The sequence below is a fragment of the Neoarius graeffei genome, chromosome 28 (genome assembly GCF_027579695.1).
Source record: "Neoarius graeffei isolate fNeoGra1 chromosome 28, fNeoGra1.pri, whole genome shotgun sequence".
Classification (NCBI taxonomy): domain Eukaryota; kingdom Metazoa; phylum Chordata; class Actinopteri; order Siluriformes; family Ariidae; genus Neoarius; species Neoarius graeffei.
In genome coordinates this window covers 21,111,360-21,134,653 of record NC_083596.1, presented here as the reverse complement: position 1 = coordinate 21,134,653, position 23,294 = coordinate 21,111,360, and the positions used below count along the sequence as shown (strand labels likewise).

Sequence of the window (23,294 nt, the reverse complement as noted above, 5' to 3'; positions counted from 1 at the left end):
GTGTCGGCGCGGTGCTCTCTCAACGTTCGGAAGGAAAGCTGCACCCCTGCGCTTACTTCTCCCACCGCCTGAGTCCTGCTGAGTCCCGGTACGATGTGGGGGATCGAGAACTGCTAGCGGTCAAACTGGCCCTTGAGGAGTGGAGGCACTGGCTGGAGGGAGCACAACATCCATTCCTGGTTTGGACTGACCACAAGAACCTGGAGTACCTCCAGCAAGCCAAGAGACTGAACCCTCGACAGGCTAGGTGGGCCCTGTTTTTCAGTCGGTTTGACTTCACCCTCTCATACCGCCCCGGCTCCAAGAACACCAAACCTGACGCACTGTCCAGACTGTTCTCTGCCACTAACAGGGAGAGTGAAGTCGGGCCTATTATCCCTGTGTCCCGGATTGTGGCCCCTGTCCGCTGGGGTATTGAGGAGGCTGTCCGACGAGCCCAACGCCAGGACCCCGGTCCTGGGACGGGGCCACCAGGCCTCTTGTACGTCCCACATCAAGCCCGGGCCAAGGTTCTCCAGTGGGGTCACTCTTCCCCTCTCACCGCCCACCCGGGAGCTCGGAGGACCCTGGACTTCCTGAAAAGACGCTTCTGGTGGCCTAACATGGAGAAGGAAGTAAGGTCATTTGTCCTGTCCTGTGAGGTTTGCACCAGAACCAAGAACCCACGACAGCGTCCCCAGGGTCTCCTGCATCCTCTGACCATTCCCCGGCGTCCCTGGTCCCACGTGGCAGTCGACTTTATCACGGGTCTCCCTGAGTCACAAGGTAACACGGTCATTTTGGTCTTAGTTGACAGATTCTCCAAGGCCTGCCGCTTCATACCACTGTGCAAACTCCCCTCTGCTCTTGAAACTGCGAAACTTTTGTTTAATCATGTCTTCCGAGTCTTTGGTCTTCCACAGGACATCGTCTCAGACCGAGGGCCCCAGTTCTCCTCCCGAGTGTGGCACGGGTTCTGCAAGGTCATCGGAGCCACTGCCAGCCTCTCCTCTGGGTTTCACCCACAGTCCAATGGTCAGACGGAGAGGCTCAACCAGGACCTGGAAACCACCCTGCGAGGCCTGGCTATGGATAACCCGACATCGTGGAGCACCTGGCTGCCATGGGCGGAGTACGCCCACAACACCCTGCAGTCATCGGCCACCAAGCTGTCGCCATTCCAGTGCCAATTCGGGTTCCAGCCACCTCTGTTCCCGGACCAGGAGGAGGACGCGGGGGTGCCCTCGGTCAACCAATATGTGAGACGGTGTCGCAAGACCTGGAGCAAGGTCAGGAAGACCCTCATACAGACCTCCAGAACCAACCAGACTCAGGCCAACCGCCATAGAAGACCTGCACACGCTTTCCGCCCTGGGCAGCGTGTTTGGCTGTCCACTAAGGACCTTCCACTGCGGGTGGAGAACCGCAAGCTTGCTCCTCGCTACATTGGCCCCTTCAAGGTGGTGCGCAGGGTGAACCCTGTCTCCTACCGGCTCCAGTTGCCCCGGACTCTGAGGATCAACCCCACTTTCCATGTTTCCCTGTTACGGCCCGTACTGACGTCTACGTATGCCCCTGCCCCTAGGAACCCCCCACCCCCCCGCATCTTCCAGGGGCAGACTGTGTTCACTGTGAATCGCCTGCTTGACTCCCGCCGGGTCCGCGGCGGGTTGCAATATCTGGTGGACTGGGAGGGCTATGGTCCTGAGGAGCGCTGCTGGGTTCCTGCTCGGGATGTCCTTGATAAAGAACTATGTCGGGACTTCCATTCGGCCCATCCGGATCGCCCTGGGAACGTCAGGAGACGCTCCTAGAGGGGGGGGTCCTGTTAGGACTAGGACTGTTTTGGCCTCTAGAGGCCGCTGTTATTTCCTTTTCATGTCGTGTTTATTTTGGCCTCTAGAGGCCGCCACTGTTCCTGTGTCTTGTGTTTGTGTTAATTGCCTAATTATCTTCACCTGTGTCCTTAATTAGTTTGTCTATTTATACCCCTGAGTTCAGTCCTCTTGTCACGGAGTCTTTGTGCTGTTATGTTTATCTCCAGTTTCCTTTGTACTGTGTTTTTTGATCTTCTTAGCTTTTGAATTTTTGCACTTTGCTTTTCTTTTGGATTATACTCTTTGGTTTTTTTTTTTGTCTTTTGTTTTGCCCTGTATATAGTTTAAATAAACCTTTTGATTCTTTTTCTACTTCCGCCTCACGCCTCTGCATTTGAGTCATCCCCCTGGTGGCCTAGTGGGGGTTTGCTGGATTATCACACCAACGAACCAGGTTCGAATCCCAGCAAAACCCTAACAGTTGTTGTTTAATGGGCGGGTGGCGCACAACATTTTAGGCGCATTTCCGCCCCCTACTGTCTACTGCTTCTGAGCCAGAGTTTCACTTTCCCCTTAATACTAATGAGTTACATGTGTGTGGTGTAGTGTGATGCTTATTCAGATTCTGTTCAATAAACCTGATTCTTTAAGAAAAGTTAAGTGTTTTCTGTCTGATACCTGTGAGGATGTTCTTAAGACTAAGTTCCTTTCGCTGAATCCTGAGTTCATGAATTGTGTCTCCTTTGTAATGCATACCTGCTACAGTGAATTAAGACATGCTCAACTGACTCCTGCTCATTGCACTGCGCGCAGAGGCCTGATGGGTGTTTTCCAATGAGATGGAGTGATTTATTTAACTGGGTGTGACCTATCCTAAGCCAGGTGATGATTCTCTCCTCCTTTGTGCCTCCCAACGCTACCCGTCCCCTTAAACCCACTGTTTCCTGCAAGGTAAACAAATGCCTCCCCTTAACTGCCCTTTCCCAGTATCCCTGCCATTCTTTAATGAAGTACTCTTTAATGATTGATTTACTTTCGGATCTACTTAAAGCTACGTTCATTAGAGGGCTGTCAGATACCACTGCCTGCTTAGCCAGCTGGTCAGCTTCTTCATTACCTCCTATACCCCTATGTGCTGGAACCCACATAAATGAGACCTTTGAGTTTCTTTTATGAAGCCTGTACAGAGTTTCAAAAATCTCAACTATTAAATCCTGTCTGCTAGTAGACCTGAAAGATTCAATTGCCTTCAGTGAGGAGCTTGAGTCAGAGCATATTATCACCTCCATCACTTGGACACTTTCCAGCCACTGGAGAGCTGCTAGAATTGCCAATAATTCCACTGTAAACACAGCCAGATTATTTGATGTCTTCTGTTGTACTGAGATATGCAGAGATGGGATAACAAACGCGAATCCTGTGCTACCCAACTTGGGATCTTTTGAACCATCGGTGTACACTGGTACACAAGAGCCATAAAATATTCTTAGTCTTTCATCCACGACCTGCTTTACATCTGCAGGTGGTTTGCTTGACCTTACTTTATCTAGGATACTGAAGTCCACTGAAATCGTTGGAAACAGCCATGGAGGGGCAACAGATAATGCCACACTGGGGGAGAACTGCTTCTGGGTGAAGAGCATCGTTTCTGCTATGCTACCGCTTCTCCATGCAAAACACTCTTGCTTTGCCCTGTCACTCTCCCAACACGGCTGCAGGGTGCCAACTGTGGGGTGGAGAGAAACTGAGTGCCCTCTGAGGTTCACCCAATAGTGCATCATCAGTTGCCTCCGCCGCAACTCTAGGGGCATTTCTCCCACTTCCACCTGAAGTGCTGCTACTGGGGACATCCTAAACGCCCCACAGCACAGTCTCAGGGCTTGCGCCTGGATCACCTCCAACTTCTTTAGGCTCGTTATTGCCGCTGAATCATACGCCACACATCCAGTGTGGCACAGATCTAATTAGTACTATATAAATCTTTTTCAGGGCCGACCTGCTGGCTCCCCAGTCCACCCCCAATAGACACCTCATCACATTTAGGATTCCCTTACATTTTGTGACCACATGCAATATATGAGTGTTCCATGTTAACCTAGAGTCCATCCACATACCTAAAAACTTAAACTCTTTAACTTGCTCTATTACTTGATCATTCTTAGTAGTATCTCGGTGTTCCTCTTCTTTGTGAAGAGCAAAACTTTAGTTTTTTCAATCGAGAACTTAAAGCCCCATGCGTATGACCACTTCTCCACTAAATGAATGGCCTCCTGCATTTTTGATACAATATGCTTGATATTCCGCCCCCGCTTCCATAGTGCCCCATCATCCGCAAATAGTGAGCGACCAATACCATCATCAACCTGTCTGAAAACTTCATTTATCATTATAGAGAATAAAATTGGGCTAATCACACTCCCTTGGGAAGTCCCATTCTCCACTGGATATCGCCCTGACAAGGCTCCTCCTACTCTAACTTGGATAAATTTTTCAAATAAAAAATCCTTAATCCAGTTAAATGTGCGTCCTGATATGCCAATTTCACTTAACCTGATCATAAGGCCTTCCTTCCATACTATATCATATGCCTTCTCTACGTCCAGGAACACGGCTACGACTGACTCCTTGTTTGCCTGGGCTTTTCGGACATCTGTCTTCAAACATATGACTGGGTCCATGGTCCCCCTCCCCTTCCTGAACCCACTTTGATGCACTGACATCTTTCCCTTACGCTCCACATAATACACTAACCGCTCTGTAATCATTCTCTCCATTACCTTTCCCATGTGTGATGTAAGCGCAATGGGTCTATAATTACTTGGGTTGGAGGGGTCCCTACCTGGCTTCCTGATAGGGACAATAACAGCCTCCTTCCAATTTGTGGGCAAGATGCCCATCTCCCACACCTTATTATAGAATTCAAGGATCTTCATCATGGCCCTTGGTCCCAGCTGTTTGAACATACTATAGCAAATATTGTCTTTCCCAGGAGCCGAGTTACCAGACCTCCCTATCGCTCTCTTTAGCTCATCCAGGGTGAACAAGGCATCCATAGTACCCCCATTTCCCTCCCTCCATCTAAACACGTCAGGGTAAGCTGCTTTCGTTTCCCTACGTCCCCGTTTACCCAACTCTGTCAGATTGTCAGAGCTATGTATTTTAATCAGGGCCTTGGCTATCATCTCAGCCTTCTCTTCATCATTCACTGCTACTTCATCTTGTAATTTAAGTACAGGGTACTGCCTCTCTTTACGAATCCCCTTCATACTTTTAATTGCTCCCCAAACCTCCCCAACCGCTGTTGATCTGCCCATCCCATCACAAAATTTTCTCCAACTTTCCCTTTTTGCCTTTTTAACCACCCCTCGTGCGATAGCTCTTGCCTTTTTATACGCCATTAATTTATCAAAAGTTAAAGCATCTCTTAAAACACCCAGTGCTATATTCCTCTCTTTGATTGCCTTACTACATTCATCCGTCCACCATGGGACTGCCTTTCTATTCATTTTTCCACTACTTTTTGGGATACACTGCTCTGCCGCCTCAATTAAAATTGTTCTTATTTCATTATCAGTGGTTTCAGTGTCCTCATTAACCTTTACTTTATCAATCTCCATTTCAATTATGTATTTAAAAACACTCCAATTTGCCTTACCAAGTATCCATCTATTCCCAATCCCCCCCGTGTTGCCATCCCCCTTAATAAAATTCTGTATTCTACTGGAAAGTGGTCACTACCAACTGTTGTATCCTCCCTCACCTCCCATTCACAACGGCTTGCAATGTTCCTACTAGAGCTGTGCAATATATCGTATTTTTATCACGATATCGATATTGGTGTCAAACGATATCAAAATTCATAATATCGATATGAAACGATTTTTTGTCATTTGTCGAAAGGGACGTGCACAATATTTCTACAATGGCAATAAAACAACAATAACATTGATGTGACAGTAAGGTAAAACGAACCCTTCTGTCCCCTAAGGCACACCGTAGCCTTGCATACGTCATCCATTCTACTCCCGCGATATCTCCGCAACAGTAAAAAATCAGTTCTTCTGTTTTCATACGTGTCGGGTGATTTGATATATTGATTTGTTAATATGTTGTTTGATTTGCTTGCTAATAGTTATAATAATACAATTAACATATATTTACGTCATATTTTTGGATGTGGGACTGGGTAATGTAAAAATGGCATCTACGGAAGAAAACAAGCACAACAATATTAGCACATATCCAGCTTGCTAGCTGTGTTAGATGTGTTAAACCGTGTGGATTTAAGTGGAATAATTGCGAGTTGTCCTGTGGTCAAGGCAGCGTTTTAAGGTAAGGCAATTTGGTTATTAATGTTGCCCGCCGCGGCATGTTTACTTGGGTTCATTTGATTTTGACTTGTGCATCTGCAGCTAGCATCATGCTTTGAAGTAGGTTCTGCTAAGGACGGGTTTATTGCGCGATGTAGACGGACTCAGATGTAATTACATTGTTTTTAAAATTCTATGCGCTTAAAACGGTGTCCCCCTGCTAATCATGTAGCCCTAATCATGTGTTGCTTTTACTTTTCTTAATGGCGAGTGAAATATCTCTGCAAATGGTATTTCAATGCTGACATGCCAAAAAGATAGCGGAGTCCACATTTGGAAGATGAAGGAAGAGAAGCCTATTTTCATGTATGTTAATTCTTAAGGACTTGTCTCTATATTGTGCGTGTTTAATGTTGGTGTCTTAACAACACACAAGCTTACGTTGTAGTGTGTGTGTGTGTGTGAGAGAGAGATTTTATCCTTGGCTGGCTACGAGCCAGTGTGGACGTTACGCAGTAATCACTGGTAATACCAGCGCTGGCTCCATCCTCTGTGATCGGAAATGTTGAGTGAGGAGAACGTGAGCCTTGTGCAGGCTATAGGATCTATGCAAAGTACGCGCTTGCACAGTAAATAGTTTAAGTAAAAGGCGTTTCAGGGTACAACGGGAAGGGTTGACAGGTAGCCTATGAGGCCTGTACTATAAAAATGTGGCCCGGTGCCTCAGGTGTTGATGATCAGGGCTTTAAAAAAAGGTGTATAAATATCGTTTTAAAAATCGCGATATCGATATTTACTGAAAAAATCGTGATATTAATTTTTTCCAATATCGAGCAGCCCTAGTTCCTACTCACCATAGTTAGATCAAGGGCTGACGTGTTTCCAGTGTGTACATGGTTCCCCGCCCATCATTAAGACAGACCAGGCCCCTCTCCTCCATCAACTGTTCCACACATCCCCATTTAGCTCATTTCTAGTGCCCCCCCATAAAGTGCTGTGTGCGTTAAAATCACCACATAATACAATCTTACTACCCCCCATACCCTCTATGACCAACAGCTTATTCAAATCCAGTGCTTTGCATGGGTTGTAATAATTAATAACACTTAGCTCACCTTCTCCTGTCCAGATTTCTATTGACACATACTCTTGGTTCTTTCCTATCCCAGCTTCCTTAAATGAGACATCCTCCCTTATAAATGAGGCACACCCACCTCCACCCCCCTCTGCTCGGTCACATCTAACACCCACATATCCTCTAATTCTAAAATCTAAATTTGGCCGCAACCATGTCTCCTGAACACACACCACCTCAGGTTTACTAGGCAAATCATCAATAAATTTCTTCAGTTCCTGCCCATTGGCCAGTAGACTCCTAGCATTCCACTGTAGGATAAAAACCATTACAAGGGCTATCAAGTACCTGACTTCTCCGCTCTAGTCTGATAATACAGCTCCTTGCTTACATCCTCCCATGTCAAATCCTTCAGCCCTAGATTACACACTGCAGCTTTCACTATAATTTGTGTCCTCTCTGATTTGGACTTCACTTCCATTGTTGAGTTCAAGACCGCCACGATAAATGTCACTAATTTCTTCAAGTCAACTATGATCTCCTGATTTAGCCTATCCGGTTCCTTCCTAGGTCCTTGGCTGTTTCGGATTGCTTCCCCACACCCTCTGATTGGTCTTACCATTCTAGCTGCCGCCGCATATGTGATCTTCCGTTGAACTCTCACCTGTTGAATTTCCTTCTGCCTTTTTAATTCATCATAACCTCTAAACGCTACACTGTGATTCCCCCCACAGTTGCAACACAGAGGCTTCTCTCGCGCACACTCAGAGTACTCATGATCTTCCCCGCATCTAGCGCACCTGCGTTTCCCATTGCACACTTTTGCCACATGGCCAAACCTTTGGCATTTATAGCACCTGACTGGCCCAGCCACATATTCCCGCACCTTATAGCTTAGGAACCCCAAAAACACATTCTGTGGGAATATTTCATCCTCAAATTCCAGCAGGACGCCTTCACTGTCTCTTCTTTCTCCATCCCGAGTTACTTGCTTACGCTTCACCCCTCTTATTCTCCCCCCTTGCAGGTTAGCTCCTATCTCCTCCATTGGCATTTCCACTGGGACTCCCCATATTACCCCTTTTTTAAATCTGCCCCTCACACCAACATAGCTAGCACTAACCACTTTTCGTTGCTCTATGGACTTCAAACCAAATGCACGTTCACTTTGTTCCCTATCTCTGCATATGATCAGCAAATTCCCGTCATTTAAGACCACTCCTCGAATAATGTCCCCCACTTCTTTCCTTAGTACCTTTGTCAGTGTGACAGGATTCATAGTTTTGAGTCCTCCCTGCTCCTCAAATCTTAAGATGACCTTAAACTCAGTGTTTGTTTCCTCTCTGCCGTGTGTGCTTGTGTTTCTTACCTTCCCTATGCTACTCTCTGCCCCGAACCCTCCACTGCCTCGTACCTGTTCCACCTGGCTTCCTGCCTGTCTGAATTCCATTGCCTCTTCATTGCCACTTGTCTCGCCTCCCCCCCACTCTGGCTCATCTGCAAGACAGATTAGCTTATCAACCGCAGCAGCGGTGTTTTTCTTTCCTTTTTTCTCCATTGAGCTATCTGTAGCTCCATCCGCATTACTTTTCCTCTTACCCGTCGTTAGGCCAGTTTGGTGTCGCTGAATCATACGCCTCAGAAAATAAACTTTCAAAAGCCTCTCTTCCACTTCCTTGTTGAAAACAAGTTTAAACCTCGCGCTCCGCAGCCAAGCTCCACACGCTTCCGCTCCTCCCCTCTGCTGCTAACAACCTTCTATCACCACTGAGGCCTTCACAGAACAAGTGTATTTATGCTGAGAGTAAATTACACACAGTAGGACTCTATTAACTAATTAGATGACTTCTGAAGGCAATTGATTGCACTGGATTGTATTTAGAGGTATCAGAGGACAAGGGGCTGAATACTAATGCACACGACATTCTTCAGATTTTTATTTGTTTAAAATTTTGAAGACCATTTATCATTTTTGTTTCACTTCACAATTATGTGCAACTCTGTGTTGGTCTATCACATAAAATCTCAATAAAAAACTTTTAAGTTCATGGTTGTAAGGTGGAAAAATGTGAAAAAGTTCAAGGGGTATGAATACTTTTGCAAGGCACTGTATCTGTCTCAGAAAGAGAGACCCAGGATTTTATTTCAAGACCCGTCAAGACCACAGCTGTGGGGATTTTACTAAATTGCCTGTGTATTGTTTGATTTATTTGTGACCATCATTACTGTGATTGGGGCGGCACGGTGGTGTAGTGGTTAGCGCTGTCGCCTCACAGCAAGAAGGTCCGGGTTCGAGCCCCGGGGCCGGCGAGGGCCTTTCTGTGCGGAGTTTGCATGTTCTCCCTGTGCCCGCGTGGGTTTCCTCCGGGTGCTCCGGTTTCCCCCACAGTCCAAAGACATGCAGGTTAGGTTAACTGGTGACTCTAAATTGAGCGTAGGTGTGAATGTGAGTGTGAATGGTTGTCTGTGTCTATGTGTCAGCCCTGTGATGACCTGGCGACTTGTCCAGGGTGTACCCCGCCTTTCACCCATAGTCAGCTGGGATAGGCTCCAACTTGCCTGCGACCCTGTAGAAGGATAAAGCGGCTACAGATAATGAATGAATGAGATGGTCACACCCGACTGGATCATGGATTATCCCAAGTCTGGGCACTGCTCAGAACTTGAGTAGAGGGACATTTTTTTTTTTCAAAAAATGTTTACTGGTATGCTATACTATCATTTGATGTGGGCAGAAAAAAAAAATCAGTATCGGATGTACAAAATAAATAAAATCTTTAGGTGCTGCGTTGATATTTTTGTTCAGTGTATGAACCTGAGTGAACGTTCAGGGTACTTGAACGCACCTCCAAGCACCTGACTCTTCGACTTCCGGTTGTGAGTTCACCCTTAAAAAGTCCGACAGCGATGAAATCCTAAACAAATATAATAAATATGTTAAAAATAACGTCCTTGTACTAAATAACTCTAATATATCTTAAATTATGATTCGCTTCATTTGTCTGGAATAGCTATAAAGAAATGGGTTAAACCATCCTTAATGGACGGAGACTAAAATGAGCTTTATTGTCTATATAGTGCACTATCTAGGGCGTAAAATGTATTACGACTGTATTGCCTGTGTAGTGCGCATGGAGGGAGTTTGATACTCAGCCCTTTCTGTCGTGTTGCCGGAAGTAGACGTGGAGTTTTCGGATTGTTCGGCTGGAAACATTGTCAGGTTTAGGAGCTTTTCTGTTTTTAAATGACTTTAAGTATGTTTTATCGCTAATGTTTAGAAACTATTTGTAGTTATTAAGCAAATGGACGGGGTTTTTTTTGGCTTGTTTTTAAAGAATGCTTCTTTAAAACCATTAGGGCTAAGGTTTAGCTAGCGAGATAAATTAGCCCGAGCTGCCATTCATTGGTCAGAAGTTGTGGAACAACATGAATGAAGAGTCGCGTCAACAAATAAGAGCTGCAGGAATATTAATAAGATAACGGACAGAAGGATGAATACTGGCAGCCTGCACTGATGCAGTGACAGACAGGTCAATTGCATGCTGACAGGGAAGCGTCCACACCTGTGTATCGGTTCATTACTGTCCAAAATGTCTCCAGTCCCTGTTTTTCCTCTCCTCATCAACTGCTGCATGTCTGTTCTGGGCTGTTTAGCGACACTCAAACTCATTCCAGCCTTCAAGGAGCATTTCATATCTGCCAGGCTGTTTGGCAAGGACCTGAACAAAACCACAAAAACTGAAGTGTGAGTCAAGGTTTCTTTTGATTCAGTAGCTTCTTGATCAGGAGGTCCTGGGGTGCCAACACTTATTCACGCCTTAAAGTTGCCAGTTGAGGTTCTGCCGTGTTTTTTAGGAGGTGGGATGAAACCAAAGAACCAGAAGGAAACCCAAAGTCAAGTTTATTTGTATAGCGCGTCGAGCAATAAACATCGCAAAGCAGCTTTACGGAATTTGAACGACTTAAAACATGAGCTAATTTTATCCTATCCCCGATGAGCGCGACGGTGGCGAGGAAAAACTCCCTCCGACGACATGAGGAAGAAACCTCGAGAGGAACCGGACTCATCCTCATTTGGGCAACAACAGACAGCATGACTATAACGTTAAAGGTGGGGTACGAGATTTTGGAATAATGGTTCCCGCAAGCCGTATTTTGAAAAGAAACGAGCCCGCCCTCGCCATGCTCCCACCCCCCGCGTCTCGTTAAGTTAGAGTGTAGAGAGCTTGGAAAAATGGCTCAAACTTTCTCATTTAAACCGTGTTTTCAGCCCCAATTTTCACTCCACACACACAATTTCCTCAAAAGTAGTAGCCACACTTGTCCTGATTCACACAATGTGTCTACCTACACGATAGGACTTGCAGTTTTTGAATGAGAAGCCTGAAAGTGAGGAGAGGACAGCCGCGCAGCCCCATAAACTGCCATTATAAACTTGGCAGAAAAGTCACTCGTTTTTAACTCGCTCTAGTGACCTCATTTTTTACACTACAGACAAAAAATTACATCAGTGTGTTCAGGAGAGCCTTGTGGCACTCACTGTGAAAGAACTTTGTGAATATCTCCTTCCGTTTTCATGTAAATCCCTGTTGTTTGGAGGGAGCGCACTGAGAAAATCCTGTGCTTTCTGTGTGACGCTCTGCTCGCAGCGCGTGGGTTGGGGGAGGGGCTGCTCTCTCTCTCTCTCTCTCACACACACACATAGAAGGGCCAGGCTGCTCGCGGGCTTCAGTCTGATTGACGTGTCAGTATCCAATCATTTTGAGGTGGTACCTCGATATGATTGGATGGCATTTTTCCTTTATTTTACACTGTAGACTGGATTAAAATATTTCGTTTTTGGGTCAAACCTTCTATTGTACTGCTTGCAACATGGGTGTGAGGAGCTTTTCAAGCAATATGGTAAAAAATACTCCTGAAAAAAATCTCATACCCAACCTTTAACAGTTTGAACAAGAAGTCCGTTTTGTTAATGTTATAAACAGGCTAAACTGACTGTCTGCTAGCTGCACAGAGTCATCACTCAGGGTCCACTACATTCACCCCTTTTCCACCAAATCAGGTTCGAGGCTGGTGCTGGTTCACAACTCGTTCAACTTGAGAACCAGTTTGCTTTTCCATAGCTCGGGGTGCTAAGGGGACACACGTCATTACGTCACTGTATACGTCAGTTACGTCACTGCGTTTGCATAAACCTTGGCGTGAACATCGAAGCAACAACAACAACACTGAGAAGAAGAAGAAGAAGCAACAACAATAATGGATGACTGCTGCTTTACTGCATCCATGATATCTCGTCGCTTATTTAAAAATGGCGCCCTCTCGCGGTCTTGCTATCGTTGTTGGTCTTAACAACTCCGCCCCCCGCGACGTAAGCAGTTCTTTCCTCTGGCCCAGCAAAGAGCTGGTGCTACCCTGGAACCGGTTTTTCTGGCCCAGAGCCAGTTCTTTGTCAGCGGAAACAGAAAACCTGGTTCCAAACTAAGCACTGGCCCCGAACCACCCCTGGAACTGCTTTGGTGGAAAAGGGGTAATTGAGACTGTGTCTGTTCCCCGAGCTCAACAAAAAGGTAGGAATATTCAGAGAGTTTGTTCCAGCTGCTGCCAGCACCTTTGATCTAAAGCTGGGGCGATTAAATATTAGATCTCTTACATCTAAAGCGCTAATGGTTAATGAACTCATTACTGATCAGGAGTTTAATGTACTTTGTTTAACTGAAACATGGATCAAGCCAAATGAATATATAGCATTAAATGAAGTGAGTCCTCCTGGATACAGTTATACAGTGGTGCTTGAAAGTTTGTGAACCCTTTAGAATTTTCTATATTTCTGCATAAATATGACCGAAAACAACATCAGATTTTCGCGCAAGTCTTAAAAGTAGATAAAGAGAACCCAGTTAAACAAATGAGACAAAAATATTATACTTGGTCATTTATTTATTGAGGAAAATGATTCAATAGTACACATCTCTGAGTGGCAAAAGTATATGAACCTTTGCTTTCAGTATCTGGTGTGACCCCCTTGTGCAGCAATAACTGCAACTAAACGTTTGCGGTAACTGTTGATCAGTCCTGCACACCGGCTTGGAGGAATTTTAGCCCATTCCTCCGTACAGAACAGCTTCAACTCTGGGATGTTGGTGGGTTTCCTCACATGAACTGCTCGCTTCAGGTCCTTCCACAACATTTCGATTGGATTAAGGTCAGGACTTTGACTTGGCCATTCCAAAATATTAACTGTATTCTTCTTTAACCATTCTTTGGTAGAATGACTTGTGTGCTTAGGGTCATTGTCTTGCTGCATGACCCACCTTCTCTTGAGATTCAGTTCATGGACAGATGTCCTGACATTTTCCTTTAGAATTTGCTGGTATAATTCAGAATTCATTGTTCCATCAATGATGGCAAGCCGTTCTGGCCCAGATGCTTCAAAACAGGCCCAAACCATGATACTACCACCACCATGTTTCACAGATGGGATAAGGTTCTTCTGCTGGAATGCAGTGTTTTCCTTTCTCCAAACATAACGCTTCTCATTTAAACCAAAAAGTTCTATTTTGGTCTCATCCGTCCACAAAACATTTTTCCAATTGCCTTCTGGCTTGTCCACATGATCTTTAGCAAACTGCAGATGAGCGGCAATGTTCTTTTTGGAGAGCAGTGGCTTTCTCCTTGCAACCCTGCCATGCACACCATTGTTGTTCAGTGTTCTCCTGATGGTGGACTCATGAACATTAACATTAGCCAATGTGAGGGAGGCCTTCAGTTGCTTAGAAGTTACCCTGGGGTCCTTTGTGACCTTGCCGACTGTTACATGCCTTGCTCTTGGAGTGATCTTTGTTGGTCGACCACTCCTGGGGAGGGTAACAATGGTCTTGAATTTCCTCCATTTGTACACAATCTGTCTGACTGTGGATTGGTGGAGTCCAAACTCTTTAGAGATGGTTTTGTAACCTTTTCCAGCCTGATGAGCATCAACAACACTTTTTCTGAGGTCCTCAGAAATCTACTTTGTTCGTGCCATGATACACTTCCACAAACATGTGTTGTGAAGATCAGACTTTGATAGATCCCTGTTCTTTAAATAAAACAGGGTGCCCACTCACACCTGATTGTCATCCCATTGATTGAAAACACCTGACTCTAATTTCACCTTCAAATTAACTGCTAATCCTAGAGGCTCACATACTTTTGCCACTCACAGATATGTAATATTGGATCATTTTCCTCAATAAATAAATGACCAAGTATAATATTTTTGTCTCATTTGTTTAACTGGGTTCTCTTTATCTACTTTTCGGACTTGTGTGAAAATCTGATGATGTTTTAGGTCATATTTGTGCAGAAATATAGAAAATTCTAAAGGGTTCACAAACTTTCAAGCACCACTGTATACACCAGAGTGGAGTTGAACCAATTGAACAGAGGTGGACAAAGTACCCAACTTCATCCGTTCTCTGTAGCCGCTTATCCTGGCCTATCCCAGCTGACTATGGGCGAGAGGCAGGGTACACCCTGGACAAGTCGCCAGATCGTCGCAGGGCTGACACAAACGACCTAGTGGGCAGCACAGTGGTGTAGTGGCTAGCACGGTTGTCTCACAGCAGGAAGGTTCCGGGTTCGAACCCAGCGGCCGGCGAGGGCCTTTCTGTGTAGAGTTTGCATGTTCTCCCCGTGTCTGCGTGAGTTTCCTCTACAGTCCAAAGACATGCAGGTTAGGTTAACATGGGGCGGCCTTGGGCTGAAGTACCCTTGAGCAAGGTACCTAACCCCTGACTGCTCCCCGGGCGCTCTAGTGTGCGCGTGTGTTCACTGGTTCAAATGCAGAGGATGGATTTCACTGTGCTTGAAGTGTGCATGTGACAAATAAAGGTTTCTTCTTCCATTCACATGGACAATTTAGAGCCACCAATTAGCCTAACAGACATGATGAGAACAAGCAAACTCCACACAGAAAGGCCCTCGACGGCCACCAGGTTCGAACCCAGGACCTGCTGTGAGGCGACAGTGCTAACCACTACACCACCGTGCCGTCAAAGTACAGATCCTGTACTCTGGGCAAATGTTACTCCGATACAAGTGAAAGTTCTCCAGTCAAATTTTTTTCTGAAGTACTTGCTTTTAAAAATACTTAAGTATTAAAAGTACATTTTCTGTCAAAACATTATTGTATTATTCACACAACGCTTATAATACCTCATGCGTCTGAAGCAGCCGACTGGATTATTTTGTGAATTCGTGAAATGAACGCATGCTGTGCCATCATGGTGGTTTAAAGTGCATATTCTGGACCTTTTTTTTATATGAAAGAATGTCCCTTTACACGCTCATCCAGAAGGGTAATTTTGCACAAGGCCATCTGTCTACAGCAGAAAAAAATAAAATAACAAAACACGTCTGGAAAAATCCCAAAGGAGTCTGGAGCCAGATTCGTGACGTCACCTGCGGAAGTGCCAGCAGGCTGCGCGAGCTTTGCACGGTTTCAGTGCACAGCCTGTGTAGACCAAGCGCTCCCATTTCTCTCTCATTGTCCGGTCTTTTGGGAAACGATGAGTACTAATCCCATCAAGATTGGTGTTGCTACACCCTCCTACGATACATCTGTTAACCATTTTCATAATTACGTGATAACGTGGAAGAAATTTGCAGAAAACCACCAGGTCGTTTTCTCATAAACAAACCAGCGCTGACGTAGGATTCAGAGGGAGGCGTCCCGCACGCGACGTCACGAAAATCAATGTTTCCCAGGAAATCCAAATGCCAAGTTTTTTCAGAGGCGGACCAATTCGCCTCAAATGTCTTGATTTCAACTGAATTTTTCTGGTATTGCGCAAGGTAAAAAAAAATGCAGAGAATGCAGAATATTACAGATATTTGACCAAAGTTTAATATAAAATAGGAGTATTACATTGATCTTGCTCCTGAATTTACCCGTGATATGCACTTTAATGTTAAGCTAGTCAGTGAAACTCCACCTGACATGCTAGCAAACGCTTTTCAAACTCGAAATCATATTGGGTAGCTAACGCTACTAGAAAAGAAAGATTTCTACGTTGTTTATTTAGCAAGATTATGCTGAAACATATTTCTGAAAGAACTTCAGATAAGTTAACGTTATTCATGTTAGCGTAACTCCATTTTTACATGTGTCCAAGTTAACTTGCTATGTGTTAGCATTAGCCGTGGACAAGGCGACGGCAACTTGGCGGGCAAATCCATAGAAAGTCATTTGACTAACCAGACTGCATCGCTATTGCAACGTTATCGCTAGCTCTAAAAGCACAGACAGCTTCGTTGCAAGCTTTCTCTTGGAATAAAACATTTACATAGCTTCCGCAGGTTGGACGGCGAGTTTTTGTCAGCCGTGATGTGGTTCGTTTTCGGTAAACAAAGCAAACATTTCAAACCAAACGAATCTTTAATCCTTTCAGAAAACTGAAACATGGGTTCTAGGTATGGCCATGAGTGGGTGCGTGCGTTCTCCAGAAGAACCGCTTCCTTCCATTCTGCCATCAACTGATCGTGTTAAATAACGTTGCTGAGAAATCACTGATCTTGATTTTATACAGTCTGTGGACGTGACGTGACCCTAGTGATTACTGATCGGCTGTCTCAGTGTCACCTGCGAAAAAATCAATCACGTTAAAGAAAAGAAAAGAAAAAAACATCCACTTTCAAAGCCACTTCATAGTAACGAGTAACGAGGACCTTGATAGAAATGTAGTGGAGTGAAAAGTACGATATTTGTCTTTCAAATGTAATGAAGTTAAAGTCAGAAGTTTCCAAAAAAAATACTTTCGTAAAGTACAGAAACTCAAAAAGTTCACTCAAGTAAATGTACTTTGTTACTGTCCACCTCTGCAATTGAACCAAGGTGCTGTCCGGTGGTACCTTGATCTGCTTCACCTTTCGTTTGAACATTGGTCAAGTTTATTTGTACAGCGCTTTTAACAAGACATAGGCCCAATCCCAATTCTAATTTCTACCCCTACCCCTCCCCCTTCCCCTCCGCCTTCCCCTTGGCCCTTCCCCTTGAAACTGAGCTACAAGGGATAGGGCTTGAAATTCAACCCTTACGTATTGGGATAGCCCTTCAACGATCGCATACGTCATCGCGTACCTCCGTCAGCGTTTACGTTAGCAAAACGCGACGCGTCATTGGCTGCGACCAGCCGCTACAGTCAGAGCCAGAGGCAGAACCAGAAATCTCTGCTGGCAGGGTGTGATTTGTTAACTAACACCACTGAATGGGATATCTTTGGCGCTTCGTGCACCACATCCGACAGAATGAGGTGTCAGAACACGCATGTAAACAATAAAAGCGAGAATAACAGAACAAAACGTACGCAGTCAAGCAACCGAAAACAATACTCACTCCCAAAGCTTTTTAGCAGCAGCTTGGATTTCAGAAATCGCTGCTCATTCTCAGCTCGAAAGCGAATCAAGCGGCGTGTTTCCTCTGGATAACAACTTAAAACACGTAAATAATGGAGAAAATACATTTATGACAATCTTTCGCCGCGGGAACCACCATCTTTCTGAAATCCGCATGAAATCTCGCTGAAATCCGCATGGCATTGTGGGAAATCACTCAAACCCCTTCGTTCGGAGTCAGCTCCAGGAAAATCTCCGTTTGGAGGGGTACAGAAGCCCTCCCCCTTCCCCTACCCCTCCGCGTTAACTGGGATTGGGATACCCCTACCCCTTCACGTGAACGTGCAAAATGGAGGGGAAGGGCCAAGGGGTTGGTCCAAGGGGTGAAATGGGATTCGGCCATTGTCGCAAAGCAGCTTTACAGAAAATGAACGTCTTTAAACATACGAGCTAATTTTATCCCAGATCAGCAAGCCTGAGGTGACGATGGTAAGGGAAAAACTCCCTTTGATGACATGAGGAAGAAACCTTGAGAGACTCGAAAGAGAACCCATCCTCATCCGGATGATAACAGACAGCATGATTATAAATAACTCGCTTCTATAACTGTGTAGCCAGGAAATTCATTCTAGTTTTAGCATGAAGTCTATTTTGTTGTTCATTGATGGAGACTTGAGTGCAAAACTGTTCATGACAACTGCAGTCCTAAAGTTATCATAGCAAAACTGTAAGTGTCCAGAGCCGTCTTTGAAAAGTTTCGTTCGACTGTCTGTATGGGGGCCGTCCTTCACAGGAGCGATGCGATGAGATTCCAGCCAGACGTAGGGCATCAGGATGGATCAGGTAAGTTCGAAGAACTGAAGAGGTCAGCGTCACTGGTGTCTCAGGATCGACACGTAACTCGACAGAGAGAAAACACAGGTTGTTAGGTATGCCTGGTGTCACCTCATGGTGAAGAACAGATACATTTTGCACTGAGTGGTGCAAGCAGGGACTTCGGCAAGACTAACTATGACCGCATAACTAAAAGGGAGAGCCAGAAGGTAACACAGACATGAGGGAGTCCTGGGACATAAGCGATTTGATCAGCATCTGAATTCCTGGACTCCGACTGGACTATTTCACAATCAAAACTGCGTGTGAATGTTCTAGCAAAAACATCATATCAGATTATTTCAGGATGTTAAAGTATCCTGTAAAACATCAGGTGGGTGTCCTTCTCAAGTTGGAACGTTACAACATGTAGGTAGTCAAATTCCTTGTACAACCCCGATTCCAAAAAAGTTGGGACAAAGTACAAATTGTAAATAAAAACGGAATGCAGTGATGTGGAAGTTTCAAAATTCCATATTTTATTCAGAATTGTGTTCACAGATAATGTTCTCTGGAAATATTCCTGAGCCCATTTTGTGATTTCCAATACAGAAGCATGCCTGTATGTGATGCAGTGCCGTCTAAGGGCCTGAAGATCACGGGCACCCAGTATGGTTTTCCGGCCTTGACCCTTACGCACAGTTTTTCTTCCAGATTCTCTGAATCTTTTGATGATATTATGCACTGTAGATGATGATATGTTCAAACTCTTTGCAATTTTACACTGTCGAACTCCTTTCTGATATTGCTCCACTATTTGTCGGCGCAGAATTAGGGGGATTGGTGATCCTCTTCCCATCTTTACTTCTGAGAGCCGCTGTCACTCCAAGATGCTCTTTTTATACCCAGTCATGTTAATGACCTATTGCCAATTGACCTAATGAGTTGCAATTTGGTCCTCCAGCTGTTCCTTTTTTGTACCTTTAACTTTTCCAGCCTCTTATTGCTCCTGTCCCAACTTTTTTGAGATGTGTTGCTGTCATGAAATTTCAAATGAGCCAATATTTGGCATGAAATTTCAAAATGTCTCACTTTCGACATTTGATATGTTGTCTATGTTCTATTGTGAATACAATAGCAGTTTTTGAAATTTGTAAATTATTGCATTCCGTTTTTATTTACAATTTGTCCTTTGTCCCAACTTTTTTGGAATCAGGGTTGTATTTGCAAATGGATATCACTAAAAACCCTGAATGTATCAGGTTCCTCCTTGATAAACAGAGTGCATTGTTGTAAACACATAAAAAAAATGCTTTCTATGCTTTCAGGCCTGAATCTCAAGGTGTGATCAGCGGCACTGTTTTCCTCATCATCCTTTTCCTCTTCATCCCCGTGCCTTTCCTCGGCTGCTTTGTGGGAGAGCAGTGTCAGCGCTTCCCTCATAATGAAGTAAGAGCAGGGGAAAAAAAAAGTTTATTTAATTCAAAAAAAGTTTCTAATTTCTTCTTTTCTGTATTCATAAACAATATGTTTATTTGCAAACACTGTTTTTCCATGAGCTGGGTTGTCCTTAAAGGAGATACGCAGAACCATGGCCTCACTTTTCGTTTATAAATGCCTTGAGACCTCAAGAATGGCACAGGAATACTTTTAAGCGTTAACAAATCTAATACAGTAATTTTTACGATTAAAGTGATTCATACAGGTAGCGGTCTGAGTGAATGATCTTGACATCTGTGACGTCACAGCAGGAAGTCTATCGGTCTCATCACCGTTTCCGCTATCCTAAAACACAGAACTGACTGCAACTCCGATCCTCCATTTTGAGCTCATTTATCGCTATGCCACATAAATGTGTTACTGGCCGGTGCAGCAACACAACAGAAGGTGGATTTACGTTGCATTCATGGCCCAAGAATGTTCAAACTGCAACGATTTGGACGCGTTTTGCGAGAAGTTCACGTACGCATTGGGTGCCTATGAAATGGTCTGTCCTCTGCTCTGCACATTTTACTGAAGACTCATACGAAACCTCTGATCTGTTGAGGAGCGTTGGCTATAAGCCCGTATTGAAAGAGGGTGCAGTAGAAACAATTAAAGGAAAAGAAAACTACAAGAAAAGGAAAGTAAGTTCAGTTGCACCAGTTCTCCCAGAGTGTGAGTCGAGGGTTGTTGCTAAAACCCAGGACGTGACGTGACATCGCTCAGGCAGTGACCTCCCTGCAGTTGTTGCTAAAACTGGTGACGTCCCGTCCTGGGTTTTAGTAATTGCCTGAGCTGAGCAGTAATGGCGGAGTACTCAGTATGGAGAAAACGGAGAATGAGTGGACCAGCCGTCTGATTTCTCCGCTGGATATGCTTGCCTCAGCAGCAATATCTCGCCCTTATGTGGAAGAAGCGAATGAACGGAGAACTGAACGAACAACTAAAAGTCAGATTGTTTCGAAACAATTGGCCACGAGATCGGCCTTCAAGAAGCGAGAACACAGACGGGTAAGAAGCGACTCTTGTTTGGATACAAAACAACACATTGTTTACCTGCATTTAGATTAATACATGTAACTTGTATTGTGTGTTTAAGTTACCGGTATAAGATTATTTAATTTGCCGATTCAGAATGTGATAGTCTCAGTTCATCTGATTATTTAATTAGCCTTTTACGGTTTATCAGTGAAAATACATGCATGTACATATATGTTGCATAAGTTATAGCACCTATCCTGTTTTAATGAGAGTCAACCCACAATCAATGAAGTCAAATCAGTCTTAGTTGAGCAAGTCGGTAACGGTATTTCTTACTTTCAGCATAAATTTTTATTTATATGACTTTGGTCAATAGCTGTAAAAGGCCTCGGCCTTACAACCGGTTACCGCTGTGACATCACCACAGACAGATTCAGGAAGTCTTTTGTCCCTCAGGCCATTAGACTGTTCAACTCCTTCCGGCTCAGCAAAAATAAGACTCTGTGACTCTGCTGTACTCAGGACTCGTTACACTGCTCTTTTCATGTCCATTGCACTTCTCTGCTGCTTACATACAGTGGGGCAAAAAAAGTATTTAGTCAGCCACCAATTATGCAAGTTCTCCCACTTAAAAAGATGAGAGAGGCCTGTAATTTTCATCATAGGTATACCTCAACTATGAGAGACAAAATGGGGGGAAAGAATCCAGGAAATCACATTGTAGGATTTTTAATGAATTAATTGGTAAATTCCTCTGTCAAATAAGTATTTGGTCACCTACAAACAAGCAAGATTTCTGGCTCTCACAGACCTGTAACTTCTTCTTTAAGAGGCTCCTCTGTCCTCCACTCGTTACCTGTATTAATGGCACCTGTTTGAACTCGTTATCAGTATAAAAGACACCTGTCCACAACCTCAAACAGTCACACTCCAAACTCCACTATGGCCAAGACCAAAGAGCTGTCAAAGGACACCAGAAACAAAATTGTAGACCTGCACCAGGCTGGGAAGACTGAATCTGCAATAGGTAAGCAGCTTGGTGTGAAGAAATCAACTGTGGGAGCAATTATTAGAAAATGGAAGACGTACAAGACCACTGATAATCTCCCTCGATCTGGGGCTCCACGCAAGATCTCACCCCGTGGGGTCAAAATGATCACAAGAACGGTGAGCAAAAATCCCAGAACCACACGGGGGGACCTAGTGAATGACCTGCAGAGAGCTGGGACCAAAGTAACAAAGGCTACCATCAGTAACACACTACGCCGCCAGGGACTCAAATCCTGCGGTGCCAGATGTGTTCCCCTGCTTAAGCCAGTACATGTCCAGGCCCGTCTGAAGTTTGCTAGAGGGCATTTGGATGATCCAGAAGAGGATTGGGAGAATGTCATATGGTCAGATGAAACCAAAATAGAACTTTTTGGTAAAAACTCAACTTGTCGTGTTTGGAGGAGAAAGAATGCTGAGTTGCATCCAAAGAACACCATACCTACTGTGAAGCATGGGGGTGGAAACATCATGCTTTGGGGCTGTTTTTCTGCAAAGGAACCAGGACGACTGATCCGTGTAAAGGAAAGAATGAATGGGGCCATGTATCGTGAGATTTTGAGTGAAAACCTCCTTCCATCAGCAAGGGCATTGAAGATGAAACGTGGCTGGGTCTTTCAGCATGACAGTGATCCCAAACACACCGCCCGGGGAATGAAGGAGTGGCTTCGTAAGAAGCATTTCAAGGTCCTGGAATGGCCTAGCCAGTCTCCAGATCTCAACCCCATAGAAAATCTTTGGAGGGAGTTGAAAGTCCGTGTTGCCCAGCGACAGCCCCAAAACATCACTGCTCTAGAGGAGATCTGCATGGAGGAATGGGCCAAAATACCAGCAACAGTGTGTGAAAACCTTGTGAAGACTTACAGAAAACGTTTGACCTCTGTCATTGCCAACAAAGGGTATATAACAAAGTATTGAGATGAACTTTTGTTATTGACCAAATACTTATTTTCCACCATAATTTGCAAATAAATTCTTTAAAAATCAATGTGATTTTCTGAATTTTTTTTTTTCTCATTTTGTCTCTCATAGTTGAAGTGTACCTATGATGAAAATTACAGGCCTCTCTTATCTTTTTAAGTGGGAGAACTTGCACAATTGGTGACTGACTAAATACTTTTTTGCCCCACTGTAGATGTACATTATATGCATAGACAGGTATATACAGATATTTGTAAATAAGCTGGTATGTTGTACTTTACCTTATTATATACTGTTATAATGTATCTACTTATATAAAATCAGTATGTATAATATATATATATATATATATATATATATATATATATATATATATATATATACACACTAATTTAATATTATATATCGTACACTATCACACTGTTACATTGACTATATGTACTGATATATACTTTAACTATGCCTATCATGTAATATACTATGCTTATCTAC

At 44.3% G+C, this 23,294-nt stretch overlaps 1 protein-coding gene across 1 annotated transcript in view; it reads left to right on the top strand.

Annotated features, from left to right (window-relative positions):
- The first annotated feature begins 10,352 nt into the window (after positions 1–10,352).
- dpagt1 (dolichyl-phosphate (UDP-N-acetylglucosamine) N-acetylglucosaminephosphotransferase 1 (GlcNAc-1-P transferase)) overlaps positions 10,353–23,294 on the top strand; it is a 44,048-nt gene continuing 31,106 nt past the window's right edge. Inside the window, exons 1-2 of the mRNA XM_060913421.1 lie at positions 10,353–10,926; positions 19,700–19,820. Of these exons, the coding sequence (XP_060769404.1) occupies positions 10,721–10,926; positions 19,700–19,820 (327 nt within the window). The 5' untranslated portion in view covers positions 10,353–10,720. The remainder of the gene's footprint in view (positions 10,927–19,699; positions 19,821–23,294) is intronic.